General features: G+C 41.0%; 1 protein-coding gene across 2 annotated transcripts in view; it reads right to left on the reverse strand.

The window, feature by feature from the left end:
* Window positions 1–17,932, reverse strand: part of LOC137311332 (HEPACAM family member 2-like) — a 110,616-nt gene that overhangs the window by 2,863 nt on the left and 89,821 nt on the right. The window contains exon 4 of one of the 2 annotated variants that reach the window (XM_067978610.1): window positions 11,770–11,904. In XM_067978610.1, the coding sequence (XP_067834711.1) occupies window positions 11,770–11,904 (135 nt within the window). Of the gene's footprint in view, window positions 1–11,769; window positions 11,908–17,932 lie in introns of both variants that reach the window. The other variant, XM_067978609.1, reaches the window with a different exon arrangement.

Raw genomic sequence — 17,932 nt, forward strand, 5'->3', positions numbered from 1 at the left:
TTCATTATTTGAGGGGTTGCGAATGGAACTGAACACTGTGGAATCATCAGCGAACATCCCCATTTCTGACCTTATGATGGAGGGAAGGTCATTGATGAAGCAGCTGAAGATGGTTGGGCCTAGGACACTGCTCTGAGGAACTCCTGCAGCAATGTCCTGGGGCTGAGATGATTGGCCTCCAACAACCACTGCCATCTTCCTTTGTGCTAGGTATGACTCCAGCCACTGGAGAATTTTCCCCTGATTCCCATTGACTTCAATTTTACTAGGGATCCTTTGTGCCACACTCGGTCAAATGCCGCCTTGAAGTCAAGGACAGCCACTCTCACCTCACCTCTGGAATTCAGCTCTTTTGTCCATGTTTGGACCAAGGCTGTAATGAGGTCTGGAGCCGAGTGGTCCTGGTGGAACCCAAACTGAGCATCGGTGAGCAGGTTATTGGTGAGTAAGTGCCGCCTGATAGCACTGTCGATGACACCTTCCATCACTTTACTGATGATTGAGGTTAGACTGTTATACCCATTATATACCCATCCCGTTATATACCCATCCAAAAACAATCTGTTAATGTATAACCATTATATACCCATCAAAGAACAATCTGTTAATGTGTTACCGTTATATACCCATCTAATAACAATCTGTTACTGTGTTACCGTCATACACCCATCTAATAACAATTAGTTAATGTGTTACCGTTATATACCCATCTAATAACAATTAGTTAATGTGTTCCCTTTTAAGAAAGGAGAGAGAGGGAAATCAGGGAATTATAGACCAGTTAGCCTAACATCTGTTGTGGGGAAAATGCTGGAGTCTATAATTAAGGATAGGGTGACTGAACACCTCAAGAATTTTCAGTTGATCAGAGAGAGTCAGCATGAATTTGTGAAAGGTAGGTCGTGCCTGACAAACCTGACTGAATTTTTTGAAGAGGTGACTAAAGTAGTGGACAGGGGAATGTCAATGGATGTTATTTATATGGACTTCCAGAAGGCATTTGATAAGGTCCCACATAAGAGACTGTTAGCTAAGATAGAAGCCCATGGAATCGAGGGAAAAGTACGGACTTGGTTAGGAAGTTAGCTGAGCGAAAGGCGACAGAGAGTAGGAATAATGGGTAGGTACTCACATTGGCAGGATGTGACTAGTGGAGTCCCACAGGGATCTATCTTGGGGCCTCAATTATTCACAATATTTATTAACGACTTAGATGAAGGCATAGAAAGTCTCATATCGAAGTTTGCCGATGACACAAAGATTGGTGGCATTGTAAGCAGTGCAGATGAAAACATTAAATTACAAAGGGAAATTGATAGATTAGGCAAATGGGCAAAACTGTGGCAAATGGAATTCAATGTCGACAAATGTGAGGTCACCCACTTTGGATCAAAAAAGGATAGAACAGGGTACTTTCTAAATGGTAAAAAGTTAAAAACAGTGCATGTCCAAAGGGACTTAGGGGTTCAGGCACATAGATCATTGAAGTGTCATGAACAGGTGCAGAAAATAATCAATAAGGCTAATGGAATGCTCTCGCAGACTAGAATACAAGGGGGAAGAAGTTATGCTGCAGCTATACAAAACCCTGGTTAGACCGCACCTGGAGTACTGTGAGCAGTTCTGGGCACCGCACCTACGGAAGGACATATTGGCCTTAGAGGGAGTGCAGCGTAGGTTTACTAGAATGAAGGGTTAAGTTACGAGGAGAGATTACACCAATTGGGGTTGTATTCTCGGGAGTTTCAAAGGTTAAGGGGTGATCTGATCGAAGTTTATAAGATATTAAGGGGAACAGATAGGAAGGATAGAGAACACAGTGTGCTGAGAGTTCGGTACGTGTGGGAGTTTGGTGAAGTGGGGGAAGGAGGTGCTGCTTTGCCTTGCTTTTCCTGCAGAGCGGTAGTGGACCTGAGAGCGGTGAGCGGCAGGAGAGAGCGAGACCAGAGCGGGGATAAAAACAGCGCGGAGAGAGCGAGAGTTCAGTCGGTGAGCGGCGGGAGAGAGCGAGACCAGAGCGGGGATATAAACAGCGCGGAGAGAGCGAGACCAGAGCTTACTCTGAGAGCGAGACTCTGAGACCAGCGGCAGTTCGGGGTGACGTCACCAGTCAGAAAGTGACGCGGCACAGGGGAGGCAGCTGATTGGTGAGTAGGTTCAGGTGAGTATTTCTACCATTTTACTGTAAGTAAAGTAATAAGAAAGGGAAGATCTGCAGGTTTTATAGCAGATAGTGTTTTTTTTTAGTGAACCTAGGTCCCTAGTATAGTTAACATTTTCTAATTTCAACGTAATTTAAAAGGGGTAACTCAGCTAAGGCAAGTCATGGCAGCAGACCTCGCACCCGTGATATGCTCCTCCTGCAAGATGTGGGAAGTCATGGACACTACCAGTGTCCCTGCCGACCATGTGTGCGGGAAGTGTGTCCACCTGCAGCTACTGACCGATCGTATCTCGGAGCTGGAGCTGCGGGTGGACTCACTGTGGAGCATCCGCGATGCAGAGAAACTCGTGGATAGCACGTTTAGCGAGTTGGTCACACCGCAGGTAAAGGCAGTACAGGCAGGAAGTGAATGGGTGACCACCAGGAAGAGTAAGAGGTGCAGGCAGGTAGTGCAGGGGTCCCCTGTGGCCATCCCCCTCTCAAACAGGTATACCGTTTTGGATACTGTTGTGGGAGATGGCTCACCAGGGGAAGGTGACAGCGGCCAGGTTCATGGCACCGTGGCTGGCTCTGCTGCACAGGAGGGCAGGAAAAAGAGTGGCAGAGCTATAGTGATAGGGGACTCAATTGTAAGGGGAATAGACAGGCGTTTCTGCGGCCGCAACCGAGACTCCAGGATGGTGTGTTGCCTCCCTGGTGCAAGGATCAAGGATGTCTCGGAGCGGCTACAGAACATTTTGGAGGGGGAGGGCGAACAGCCAGCTGTCGTGGTGCACATAGGCACCAACGATATAGGTAAAAAAGGGGATGAGGTCCTAAAAGCGGAATATAGGGAGTTAGGAGGTAAATTAAAAAATAGGACCTCAAAGGTAGTAATCTCAGGATTGCTGCCAGTGCCACGTGCTAGTCAGAGTAGAAATAGGAGGATATTTCAAATGAATACGTGGCTAGAGGAATGGTGCAAGGGGGAGGGATTCAAATTCCTGGGACACTGGAAACGGTTCTGGGGGAGGTGGGACCAGTACAAACCGGACGGTCTGCACCTGGGCAGGGCCGGGACCGCTGTCCTAGGAGGAGTGTTTGCTAGTGCTGTTGGGGAGGGTTTAAACTAAAGTGGCAGGGGGTTGGGAACCTGAGCAGGGAGAGAGAGGAAAGCGTAACAGGAAGGGACAGAAGGTATGGAGTAATAGGTAAAGTGTTAAAAAAGGAAAAAGCAGGAACTAAGCGTCACAAAACAGATTTGAAAGTTCTTTATCTGAATGCACGTAGCATTCGTAATAAAATGGACGAGTTAACGGCACAAATAACTACGTATGGGTATGATCTTGTGGCCATTACAGAAACATGGCTGCAGGGTGACAACGACTGGGAATTAAATATGCCAGGGTATTTAACAATCAGGAAGGACAGGCAGGAAGGAAGGGGAGGTGGGGTGGCTATGTTAATAAAGGAAGGAATCACTGTAATACAGAAAAATGATATTGGGACAAAGCATCAAGATAATGAAACAGTTTGGGTGGAGATAAGGAATAATAAGGGAAAAAAAACATTAGTGGGCGTAGTATATAGGCCTCCTAATAGTTGCAACTCTGCTGGAAGAAGTATTAATCAGGAGATAGTCGGGGCATGTAATAAGGGAACAGCCATAATTATGGGGGATTTTAATTATCATATTAACTGGACAAATCAAATTGGGCAGAGCAGCCTTGAGGACGAGTTCATTGAGTGCATCAGGGATGGATTTCTTGAGCAGTATGTAACTGATCCTACAAGGGGGCAGGCAACCTTGGACCTGGTCCTGTGTAATGAGTCAGGATTAATTAATAATGTCCTAGTTAAGGATCCCCTTGGAACGAGCGACCACAACATGGTTGAATTCCATATCCAATTAGAGGGTGAGAAGGTTGATTCTCAAACAAGCGTACTGAGCTTGAATAAAGGAGTCTATGATGGTATGAGAGCGGAATTGATTAAAGTGGACTGGGAAAATAGATTAAAGGGTAAGACGGTACATGAGCAGTGGTGTTCATTTAGGGAGTTATTTTACAACTTTCAAAATAAATATATTCCACTGAGGAAAAAAGGGTGTAAAAGAAATGACAGCCATCCGTGGCTAAGTAAAGAAATCAAGGATAGTATCCGACTAAAAACAAGGACATATAAGGTAGCCAAACTTAGTGGGAGGATAGAAGATTGGGAATTCTTCAAAAGACAGCAAAAAGTAACTAAAGGATTGATTAAGAAAGGGAAGTTAGATTATGAAAAGAAATTAGTAAAAAATATAAAAACAGATAGCAAGAGTTTCTATAGTTATATAAAAAGAAAAAGGGTGGCTAAGGCAAACGTAGGTCCTTTAGAGGATGAGACCGGGAAATTAATGGTGGGAAACATGGAGATGGCAAAAATGCTGAACAAATATTTTGTTTCAGTCTTTACAGTAGAGGACACTAAGAATATCCCAACACTGGACAAACAGGGGGCTCTAGGGGGGGAGGAGCTAAATACGATTAAAATCACTCAGGAGATGGTACTCAGTAAATTAATGGGACTCAAGGCGGATAAATCCCCTGGACCTGATGGCTTCCATCCTAGGGTCTTGAGGGAAGTGGCAGTAGGGATTGTGGATGCTTTGGTGATAGTTTTCCAAAATTCCCTGGACTCAGGAGAGGTCCCGGCAGATTGGAAAACTGCTAATGTAACACCGTTATTTAAAAAGGGTAGTAGGCAGAAGGCTGGAAATTATAGGCCAGTTAGCTTAACATCTGTGGTGGGTAAAATTTTGGAGTCTATTATTAAGGAGACAGTAACGGAACATTTAGATAAGCATAATTTAATAGGACAAAGTCAGCATGGCTTTATGAAGGGGAAGTCATGTCTGACAAATTTGCTTGAGTTCTTTGAGGATATAACGTATAGGGTGGATAAAGGGGAACCAGTGGACATAGTGTATTTAGACTTCCAGAAGGCATTCGACAAGGTGCCACATAAAAGATTATTACTTAAGATAAAAAATCACGGGATTGGGGGTAATATTCTGGCATGGGTGGAGGATTGGTTATCGAACAGGAAGCAGAGAGTTGGGATAAATGGTTCATTTTCGGACTGGCAACCAGTAACCAGTGGTGTTCCACAGGGGTCGGTGCTGGGTCCCCAACTCTTTACAATCTATATTAACGATTTGGAGGAGGGGAGCGAGTGCAACATATCAAAATTTGCAGATGATACAAAGATGGGAGGGAAAGTAGAGAGTGAGGAGGACATAAAAAACCTGCAAGGGGATATAGACAGGCTGGGTGAGTGGGCGGAGATTTGGCAGATGCAATATAATATTGGAAAATGTGAGGTTATGCACTTTGGCAGGAAAAATCAGAGAGCAAGTTATTTTCTTAATGGCGAGAGACTGGAAAGTACTGCAGTACAAAGGGATCTGGGGGTCCTAGTGCAAGAAAATCAAAAAGTTGGTATGCAGGTGCAGCAGGTGATCAAGAAAGCCAACGGAATGTTGGCTTTTATTGCTAGGGGGATAGAATATAAAAACAAGGAGGTATTGCTGCAGTTATATAAGGTATTGGTGAGACCGCACCTGGAATACTGCATACAGTTTTGGTCTCCATACTTAAGAAAAGACATACTTGCTCTCGAGGCAGTACAAAGAAGGTTCACTCGGTTAATCCCGGGGATGAGGGGGCGGACATATGAGGAGAGGTTGAGTAGATTGGGACTCTACTCATTGGAGTTCAGAAGAATGAGAGGCGATCTTATTGAAACATATAAGATTGTGAAGGGTCTTGATCGGGTGGATGCAGTAAGGATGTTCCCAAAGATGGGTGAAACTAGAACTAGGGGGCATAATCTTAGAATAAGGGGCTGCTCTTTCAAAACTGAGATGAGGAGAAACTTCTTCACTCAGAGGGTGGTGGGTCTGTGGAATTTGCTGCCCCAGGAAGCTGTGGAAGCTACATCATTAGATAAATTTAAAACAGAAAGAGACAGTTTCCAAGAAGTAAAGGGAATTCGGGGTGATGGGGAGCGGGCAGGAAATTGGACATGAAGCTGAGTTCGGATCGGTCAATGCCCTGTGGGTGGCGGAGAGGGCCCAGGGGCTATGTGGCCGGGTCCTGCTCCGACTTCTTGTGTTCTTTAGATTTGTGGTTGGGATCAGATCAGCCATGATCTTATTGAATGGCGGAGCAGGCTCGAGGGGCCGATTGGCCTACTCCTGCTCCAATTTCTTATGTTCTTATGTTCTTATTTCCGCGGGTTGGGGATTCTAGGAGTAGGAGGCACAGTCTAAAAATTAGGGCCAGACCTTTCAGGAGCGAGATTAGAAAACATTTCGACACACAAAGGGTGGTAGAAGTTTGGAACTCTATTCCGCAAACGGCAATTGATACTAGCTCAATTGCTAAATTTAAATCTGAAATAGATAGCTTTTTGGCAACCAAAGGTATTAAGGGATATGGGCCAAAGGCGGGTATATGGAGTTAGATCACAGATCAGCCATGATCTTATCAAATGGTGGAGCAGGCACGAGGGGCTGAATGGCCTACTCCTGTTCCGATGTTCCGATATACCCATCTAACAACAATCTGTTAATGTGTTACCATTATATACCCATCTAATAACAATCTGATAGTGTGTTACCATTATATACCCATCTAATAACAATCTGTTAATGTGTTACCATGATATACCCACCTAATAACAATCTGTTAATGTGTTACCATTATAGACCCATCTAATAACAATCTGATAGTGTGTTACCATTATATACCCATCTAATAACAATCTGTTAATGTGTTAATATTATATACCCATCTAATAACAATCTGTTAATGTGTTACCATTATATACCCATCTAATAACAATCTGATAGTGTGTTACCATTATATACCCATCTAATAACAATCTGTTAATGTGTTACCATGATATACCCACCTAATAACAATCTGTTAATGTGTTACCATGATATACCCACCTAATAACAATCTGTTGATGTGTTACCATTATAGACCCATCTAATAACAATCTGATAGTGTGTTACCATTATATACCCATCTAATAACAATCTGTTAATGTGTTACCATTATATACCCAGCTAATAACAATCTGATAGTGTGTTACCATTATATACCCATCTAATAACAATCTGTTAATGTGTTACCATTATATACCCATCTAATAACAATCTGTTAATGTGTTACCATTATATACCCATCTAATAACAATCTGTTAATGTGTTACCATTATATACCCATCTAATAACAATCTGATAGTGTGTTACCATTATATACCCATCTAATAACAATCTGTTAATGTGGTACCATTATATACCCATCTAATAACAATCTGTTAATGTGTTACCATCATATACCCATCTAATAACAATCTGTTAATGTGTTACCATCATATACCCATCTAATAACAATCTGTTAATGTGTTACCATCATATACCCATCTAATAACAATCTGTTAATGTGTTACCATTATATACCCATCTAATAACAATCTGTTAATGTGTTACCATTATATACCCATCTAATAACAATCTGTTAATGTGTTACCATCATATACCCATCTAATAACAATCTGTTAATGTGTTACCATTATATACCCATCTAATAACAATCTGTTAATGTGTTACCATCATATACCCATCTAATAACAATCTGTTAATGTGTTACCATCATATACCCATCTAATAACAATCTGTTAATGTGTTACCATCATATACCCATCTAATAACAATCTGTTAATGTGTTACCATTATATACCCATCTAATAACAATATGTTAGTGTATTACCATTATATACCCATCTAATAACAATCTGTTAATGTGTTACCATTATATACCCACCTAATAACAATCTGTTAATGTGTTACCGTTATATACCCATCCAATAACAATCTGTTAATGTGTTACCGTTATATACCCATCTAATAACAATCTGTTAATGTGTTACCATTATATACCCACCTAATAACAATCTGTTAATGTGTTATCATTATATACCCATCTAATAACAATCTGTTAACGCGTTAATATTATATACCCATCTAATAACAATCTGTTAATGTGTTACCATTATATACCCATCTAATAACAATCTGTTAGTGTGTTACCATTATATACCCATCTAATAACAATCTGTTAATGTGTTACCATTATATACCCATCTAATAACAATCTGATAGTGTGTTACCATTATATACCCATCTAATAACAATCTGTTAATGTGTTACCATCATATACCCATCTAATAACAATCTGTTAATGTGTTACCATCATATACCCATCTAATAACAATCTGTTAATGTGTTACTATTATATACCCATCTAATAACAATATGTTAGTGTATTACCATTATATACCCATCTAATAACAATCTGTTAATGTGTTACCATTATATACCCACCTAATAACAATCTGTTAATGTGTTACCGTTATATACCCATCCAATAACAATCTGTTAATGTGTTACCGTTATATACCCATCTAATAACAATCTGTTAATGTGTTACCATTATATACCCATCTAATAACAATCTGTTAATGTGTTACCGTTATATACCCATCTAATAACAATCTGTTAATGTGTTACCATTATATACCCACCTAATAACAATCTGTTAATGTGTTATCATTATATACCCATCTAATAACAATCTGTTAACGCGTTAATATTATATACCCATCTAATAACAATCTGTTAATGTGTTACCATTATATACCCATCTAATAACAATCTGTTAGTGTGTTACCATTATATACCCATCCAATAACAATCTGTTAATGTGTTACCATTATATACCCATCTAATAACAATCTGTTAATGTGTTAATATTATATACCCATCTAATAACAATGTGTTAATGTGTTACCATTATATACCCATCTAATAACAATCTGTTAGTGTGTTACCATTATATACCCATCCAATAACAATCTGTTAATGTGTTACCATTATATACCCATCTAATAACAATCTGTTAATGTGTTAATATTATATACCCATCTAATAACAATCTGTTAATGTGTTACCATTATATACCCATCTAATAACAATCTGTTAATGTGTTACCATTATATACCCATCTAATAACAATCTGTTAATGTGTTACCATTATATACCCATCTAATAACAATCTGTTAATGTGTTAATATTATATACCCATCTAATAACAATCTGTTAATGCGTTACCATTATATACCCATCTAATAACAATCTGTTAATGTGTTACTTTTATATACCCATCTAATAATAATCTGTAGTGTGTTACCATTATATACCCATCTAATAACAATCTGTTAATGTGTTAATATTATATACCCATCTAATAACAATCTGTTAATGTGTTACTTTTATATACCCATCTAACAATAATCTGTTAGTGTGTTACTATTATATACTCATCTAATAACAATTTGTTAGTATGTTACCATTATATACCCATCTAATAACAATCTGTTAATGTGTTACCATTATATACCCATCTAATAACAATCTGTTAATGTGTTAATATTATATACCCATCTAATAATAATCTGTTAATGTGTTACCATTATATACCCATCTAATAACAATCTGTTAATGTGTTAATATTATATACCCATCCAATAACAATCTGTAGTGTGTTACCATTATATACCCATCTAATAATAATCTGTTAATGTGTTACCATTATATACCCATCTAATAACAATCTGTTAATGCGTTAATATTATATACCCATCCAATAACAATCTGTAGTGTGTTACCATTATATACCCATCTAATAACAATCTGTTAATGTGTTAATATTATATACCCATCCAATAACAATCTGTAGTGTGTTACCATTATATACCCATCTAATAACAATCTGTTAGTGTGTTACCATTATATACCCATCTAATAACAATCTGTTAATGTGTTAATATTATATACCCATCTAATAACAATCTGTTAATGTGTTACTTTTATATACCCATCTAACAATAATCTGTTAGTGTGTTACTATTATATACTCATCTAATAATAATCTGTTAGTGTGTTACCATTATATACCCATCTAACAATAATCTGTTAGTGTGTTACCATTATATACCCATCTAATAACAATCTGTTAGTGTGTTACCATTATATACCCATCTAATAACAATCTGTTAATGTGTTAATATTATATACCCATCCAATAACAATCTGTAGTGTGTTACCATTATATACCCATCTAATAATAATCTGTTAATGTGTTACCATTATCTACCCATCTAATAACAATCTGTTAATGTGTTGCCGTTATATACCCATCTAATAACAATCTGTTACTGTGTTACCATTATATTCCCATCTAATAACAATCTGTTAGTGTGTTACCATTATCTACCCATCTAATAACAATCTGTTAATGTGTTGCCGTTATATACCCATCTAATAACAATCTGTTAATGTGTTACCATTATATACCCATCTAATAACAATCTGTTAATGTGTTACCATTATATTCCCATCTAATAACAATCTGTTAATGTGTTACCATTATATTCCCATCTAATAACAATCTGTTAATGTGTTACCATTATATACTCATCTAATAACAATCTGTTAATGTGTTAACATTATCTACCCATCTAATAACAATCTGTTAATGTGTTGCCGTTATATACCCATCTAATAACAATCTAATAATGTGTTACTATTATATACCCATCTAATAACAATCTGTTAATGTGTTACCATTATATACTCATCTAATAACAATCTGTTAATGTGTTACCATTATCTACCCATCTAATAACAATCTGTTAATGTGTTGCCATTATATACCCATCTAATAACAATCTGTTAATGTGTTACCATTATATACCCATCCAATAACAATCTGTTAATGTGTTACCATTATATACCCATCTAATAACAATCTGTTAATGTGTTACCATTATATACCCATCTAATAACAATCTGTTAATGTGTTACTATTATATTCCCATCTAATAACAATCTGTTAATGTGTTACCATTATATTCCCATCTAATAACAATCTGTTAATGTGTTACCATTATATTCCCATCCAATAACAATCTGTTAATGTGTTACCATTATATACCCATCTAATAACAATCTGTTAATGTGTTACTATTATATTCCCATCTAATAACAATCTGTTAATGTGTTACCATTATCTACCCATCTAATAACAATCTGTTAATGTGTTACCATTATATACCCATCCAATAACAATCTGTTAATGTGTTACCATTATATACCCATCTAATAACAATCTGTTAATGTGTTACTATTATATTCCCATCTAATAACAATCTGTTAATGTGTTACCATTATATTCCCATCTAATAACAATCTGTTAATGTGTTACCATTATATTCCCATCCAATAACAATCTGTTAATGTGTTACTATTATATACCCATCTAATAACAATCTGTTAATGTGTTACCATTGTATACCCATCTGGTAACAGTCTGTTAATCTGTTACTGTTATATACCCATAATCTAGTTATATTCTTTTAATGACTTACTGTCATAAACATACCCAATAATATCGCAGTGTTAGAATTGTTCTACGTAGCATTGTGTTCGTGCTTTATTGCTGTATACATACCACTCTCCTTGGAGGCTTTCAATGCTTGCTTCTTCCACCGGTAACACAACACAATGATGATTGTGTAGCCTAAGTACCCCGGATAGCCGCCATACCCTATGTATCCATAGCCTGCTGGGTTTGGTCTTGATGGTGCTGCTATGAATGGAATAATTTAGTAATGAATGAGCACTGTCACAGAAACACTAGAGATTTTAGCACAGAGGGAGGATGTTCCATACCCATCTAATACCCATCTTTGCTGAATTGAGACCCCCTTGGGTATTTTATAGAGTTTCATTTCCTCCTTTTCACCCAAACTAAACCCGTTTTCCAGTCCTCCCTCCAACCCACAAGACCTTTTTACATATTTTAGGCAATTATTCAGTCCTTTTTGAATGCTGTAATTGGATTTGCATCAATCACTACTTTTGGCAAATCATTCTACATTCAGAGAAAGTCTCTTCTAAACTCCCTTTTATGCTTCCAGTGCGTATTTTGTATCCAAGCAACTTGAGATAAAGGCTAACATTCCATTATTCTTTTTAATAATTTTTTGTACCTGTCCACTAGCTTTTAGTTTTTCTTTATTTGGACCCTAAGGGCCCGATATTACCATGGCGGCGGGTTCACGGTGGGGGGTCGATTGGGCGCGAGGGTAACGCGCCCGGTGAAATCAGTCTGCCCCGCGCGCAATCGCAGGCTTATTGGATCCACTTACCTGTTGTTCCGGGTTCCCCGCTGCTGAGCTGCGCAGCGGGCAGACTGCACATGCGCAGTAAGGTCTGTCAGCTGGAGGAGCTCTATTTAAAGGGGCAGTCCTCCACTGACTGATGCTGCAAGAAATAGGAAAAATTACAGCATGGAGCAGCCCAGGGGGAAGGCTGCTCCCAGGTTTAATGATGCCTCACTCCAGCTCTTATTGGATGGGGTGAGGAGGAGGGGGAGGACAGAGATCTTCCCCCCGGCGGGCGGGAGGAAGCAGCCTGCCTCTGCCACCAAGAAGGCCTCGAGGTGGCAGAGGAGGTCACCTGCACCACCAACATATCGCCCACCTGCATACAGTGCAGGAGGCGCTGCAATGACCTAAGTAGGTCAGCCAAAGTGAGTACACTTACTCATTCCCCTACACTCACTGCCCCCACCCCACATCTCCTTCTGCACTGCCAACATTACTCTGTCACATCACCCCTCACACCCACTCAAACCTCATCCTCATCTTACCTGCACATACTCACCTCGCCACTACCACTCAACCCAATCCTCATTCAATCTCACGGCTCTATCTCATACTCACCCTCTCATGCATCTCTTTCACAGTCAGCCTCACTCAACCTGCCACTACCTGTGCTGCAGCCACAGGACATGCATCACATATGTGCAGTAGGCAGCGTAAGGCAAACGTGTCGTGAGCATGAAGGGGATGCACGAGGGTGTTTGAGGGTTTGTCATGGTTTTTACTTATATTTAATTTCTGAGCAACTCACATTACATATTATATTGGCACCACTACTGCCACATCTTTGCAAATCTTGTCTGGTTTGTGCAATAATGCCCTTTCCTGAGGATCACAATGAAGACCCACACTGATGCCACCCATTGTGTCACTGCAGAGTGGGTGTAGGTGTATTTGCAGGGCTCTTATGTGCAGACGACTGAGAGACGTCGGCGATGTCCCCGGTGGCACCCTGGAAGGATGCGGAGGAGAAGTTGTTGAGGGCAGTGGTGACTTTGACAGCGACAGGTAAGAAGATGGTGCTCGGGCCAGCCGGGAGCAGCTCGGCATGAAGGAGGCTGCAGATGTCCACGACTACATGTCGAGTGACTCAGCCTCCGTGTGCACTGCTGCTCAGAGAGGTCCAGGAAGCTGAGCCTCGGTCTGTGGACCCTGTGGCGAGGGTAGTGCCCTCTGCGACGCATCTCTCTCTGCGGTTGCCCTCCCTCCTGCTGTGCAGGTGGGTGTGTCACAGCACTGTATTGTGGAGCTCCACGTGTCAGAGTGGACGGCGTGGCCGGCGAGGCTGGTGATGCTGTTCACCCTCCGAGGAGGTCATGACTGCAGCTACGGTGGCCCCCATCCGAGATGTGCATCTGAGGGGGTCCGCAAAGTAGGTACATGTGTCTGGACCCCGGGGTAAGTGTGCAGGTTGGTGAATTTTGTTGTTAGGAGGAGGGTGGTGGAGGCCAAATTTTGTCCAAAGTGACAGAGTGGCCTCCTGCAATGAGTGAGGGTCTTCCCCCCCCCCCACCTGTCAAATGGACCTTTGCAGCTGCCACAGGCTGATGGCTGCAACACGTCCATTTCAACTAGGAGTGTTTCCCCCAGTACGGGAAACAGTCCCAGTTGTTTGCAACATCCAATCCCTCCTAAAATATCACATTAATCAGGTCTCTAAACGACTTGAAATACCTAGACAAATACCTTAAGTGGTTGCCGCTGGCTTTAATTGCCGGCGGGAGTCCCACATGCGGGGGCTGCGCACGCATGTCAGCGCGTCAGTGGGGAACCCGGAAATGGAGCAGGTTGGAGCCGGGCTCCTGACCCACCCCGGGAATCCCCGATTTTCGTAGCCCCCCCGCCAGGAACGCACCCGATCGCGGGTGTGAAAATAGAGCCCTAAATCTCTCTGCTCCTCCACAGTTCCAGCTTCTTGCCATTTAGAAAATACTCTGATCTTTCTTAGGTCCTCTATCCTTAATTATAGACTCCAGTAATTTTCCGACAACAGATGTTAGGCTAACTGGTCTATAATTCCCTGGTTTCCCTCTTTCAACTTTTTTAAATAGCGGAATGAGATGTGCAATTTTCCCAGGAATCTCTACTAGGGCCTCAGCTTTTCACTATATTTATAAATGATTTCGATGAAGGAAATAGTCTAACCACCTCCCCTTGACATTCAACGGCATTACCATCGCCGAATCCCCCTGCCACAGTTTTTGCCCACTCACTTTGTCCCTTTGTAACTCGCTCCTCCCATCTATATTATTCATTTTGCCACCTAACTTGGTATCATCAGCAAACTTGGATATACAGATCTCTATTTTTTTTATTCGTTCACGGGATGTGGGCGTCGCTGGCGAGGCCGGCATTTATTGCCCATCCCTAATTGCCCTCGAGAAGGTGGTGGTGAGCCGCCTTCTTGAACCGCTGTAGTCCGTGTGGTGACGGTTCTCCCACAGTGCTGTTAGGAAGGGAGTTCCAGGATTTTGACCCAGCGACAATGAAGGAACGGCAATATATTTCCAAGTCGGGATGGTGTGTGACTTGGAGGGGAACGTGCAGGTGGTGTTGTTCCCATGCGCCTGCTGCTCTTGTCCTTCTAGGTGGTAGAGGTCGCGGGTTTGGGAGGTGCTGTCGAAGAAGCCTTGGCGAGTTGCTGCAGTGCATCCTGTGGATGGTACACACTGCAGCCACAGTGCGCCGGTGGTGAAGGGAGTGAATGTTTAGGGTGGTGGATGGGGTGCCAATCAAGCGGGCTGCTTTATCTTGGATGGTGTCGAGCTTCTTGAGTGTCGTTGGAGCTGCACTCATCCAGGCAAGTGGAGAGTATTCCATCACACTCCTGACTTGTGCCTTGTAGATGGTGGAAAGGCTTTGGGGAGTCAGGAGGTGAGTCACTCGCCACAGAATACCCAGCCTCTGACCTGCTCTCGTAGCCACAGTATTTATATGGCTGGTCCAGTTCAGTTTCTGGTCAATGGTGACCCCCAGGATGTTGATGGTGGGGGATTCGGCGATGGTAATGCCGTTGAATGTCAAGGGGAGGTGGTTAGACTATTTCCTTCATTGAAATCATTTATAAATATAGTGAAAAGCTGAGGCCCTAGTAGAGATTCCTGGGAAAATTGCACATCTCATTCCGCTATTTAAAAAAGTTGAAAGAGGGAAACCAGGGAATTATAGACCAGTTAGCCTAACATCTGTTGTCGGGAAATTACTGGAGTCTATAATTAAGGATAGAGTAACTGAACACCTTGAAAATTTTCAGCTGATCAGAGAGAGCCAGCATGACGAACCTGATTGAATTTTTTGAAGAGGTGACTAAAGTAGTGGACAGGGGAATGTCTATGGATGTTGTTTATATGGACTTCCAGAAGGCATTCAATAAAGTCCCTCACGAGAGACTGTTAACTAAAGTTGAAGCTCATGTAATTGAGGGCAAATTATTGACCTGGTTAGGAAATTGGCTGAACGGCAGGAGACAGAGAGTTGGGATAATGGGCCGGTACTAAAATTGGGAAGATTTGGGAATATTCTTTTCATTAAAAGTTCATCTGATTCTCTTATTTCTCCCTTTCTCTACCCATTTCATGTTCTATTTAGCCCCAAACAATGAGTCAACTGAAAATGTCACAGTGGTAGAGTGCATGATTTCAGCCTGGTAGACTAGAAAGAGGCGACAGATATGGGAAAAAGAAACAGAATTTTGAAACAAATCCATTATCCAAATCAAGCCGTGCACCTCTCTGTACCCAAGAGCAGCAAGGACGGTACTTTGAAGAGGTCACCTGCCTGCCCTCTAAGCCTAGAAATAGTGCTAGTCATAAGAGCTGAAGAACCTAAAAGGAACAAGGAGAAAAATTAAAGCTTTAAAAAAAAACAGGGATTTAATTAAAAAAGTGTAAACACACATGGAAAACTCCACTATAAGCAGTGTTGGGTAGCAATAATTTAAAAGGGCAAGCCTGGTTCATGGCACGAATGGTTATCTGAGCCTCTTGATTTGGGCAAGTATTCTTCTAGTTCACTCTAAGCCATCCTACTATTTTCTGAGGAAGATGTGACTAGTGGTGTCCCACAGGGATCTGTGTTGGGGCCTCAACTATTCACTGTATTTATTAACAACTTAGATAACGTGATAGAGAGCCACATAACAAAGTTTGCCAATGATACAAAGATAGGCAGCATTGTAAGCAGTGTCGATGGAAGCATAAAATTACAGAGAGATATTAATAGATTAAGTGAATGGGCAAAATTGTGGCAAATGGATTTCAATGTAGGCAAGTGTGAGGACATCCACTTTGGACCTAAAAAGGATAGACCAGAGTACTTTCTAAATGGTGAAAAGCTCGAAACAACAGAGGTCCAAAGAGACTTAGTGGTCCATGTACATAGATCATTAAAATGTCACGGACAGGTACAGAAAATAATCAAAAAGGCTAATGGAATGCAGGCCTTTATATTCTAGAGGGCTAGAATACAAGGGAGTAGAAGTTATGCTACAGCTATACAAAGCTCTGGTTAGACCACACCTGGAGTACTATTTTCAGTTCTAGGCACCACAACTTAGGAAGGATATGTTGGCCTTGGAGGGAGTGCAGCGCAGATTTACTAGAATGATACCTGGACTCCAAGGGTTAAATTACAAGGAGAGATTACACAAACTAGGGTTGTGTTCCTTGGAATTTAGAAGATTAAGGGGTGATTTGATTGAAGTTTCCAAGATATTAAGGGGAACAGATAGGGTGGATGGAGAGAAACTATTTCCGCCGGTTGGAGAGTCCAGGACCAGGGGACAAAAATTAGAGTCAGGACTTTCAGGAGTGAAGTTAGGAAACACTTCTACATGCAAAGGGTGGTAGAAGTTTGGAACTCTCTTCCGCAAACGGCAGTTGATGCTAGCTCAATTGTTAATTTTATATCTGAGATTGATAGATTTTTTCTTAACCAAAAGGTATTAAGGGATATGGGGCTAAGGCAGGTATATGGAGTTAGGTCACAGATCAGCCATGATTTCATTGAATGGAGGAACAAGTTTGAGGGGCTGAATGGGCTACTCCTGTTCCTATGTTCCTATAAATCCATGCTAGCTCTCTCTCTGCTCAGTCACTCCGTCCATAATAACAGATTCTAGTGACTTCCCCACATCAGATGTTAGACTAATAGGCAAGGTTTTTCTCATGTTCCCTTTTGCAGCTCTTACTACTTTCTTAGTATCCATTTGCTGTTCTTTATATCTCACACAGCCCACAGAATCTCTACTGGTCTTGGATTTAACTACTACCATTACCTGATCTAATCCTTTTTAACATTTTGATCACCTCTGAAACCAGTTTGAGGGGAACACAGTCTTAGTTTCTCCAGCCCTCATTCCTGGGATCAGTGATTCACTTTCTGCAGAGCTATAGGGCCAGATTTTGCCATAAAATAACAGTGAGACTAACAACGATCACCGTTTATTTA

This window comes from Heptranchias perlo, unplaced genomic scaffold, assembly GCF_035084215.1.
Source record: "Heptranchias perlo isolate sHepPer1 unplaced genomic scaffold, sHepPer1.hap1 HAP1_SCAFFOLD_328, whole genome shotgun sequence".
Taxonomy (NCBI): Eukaryota; Metazoa; Chordata; class Chondrichthyes; order Hexanchiformes; family Hexanchidae; genus Heptranchias; species Heptranchias perlo.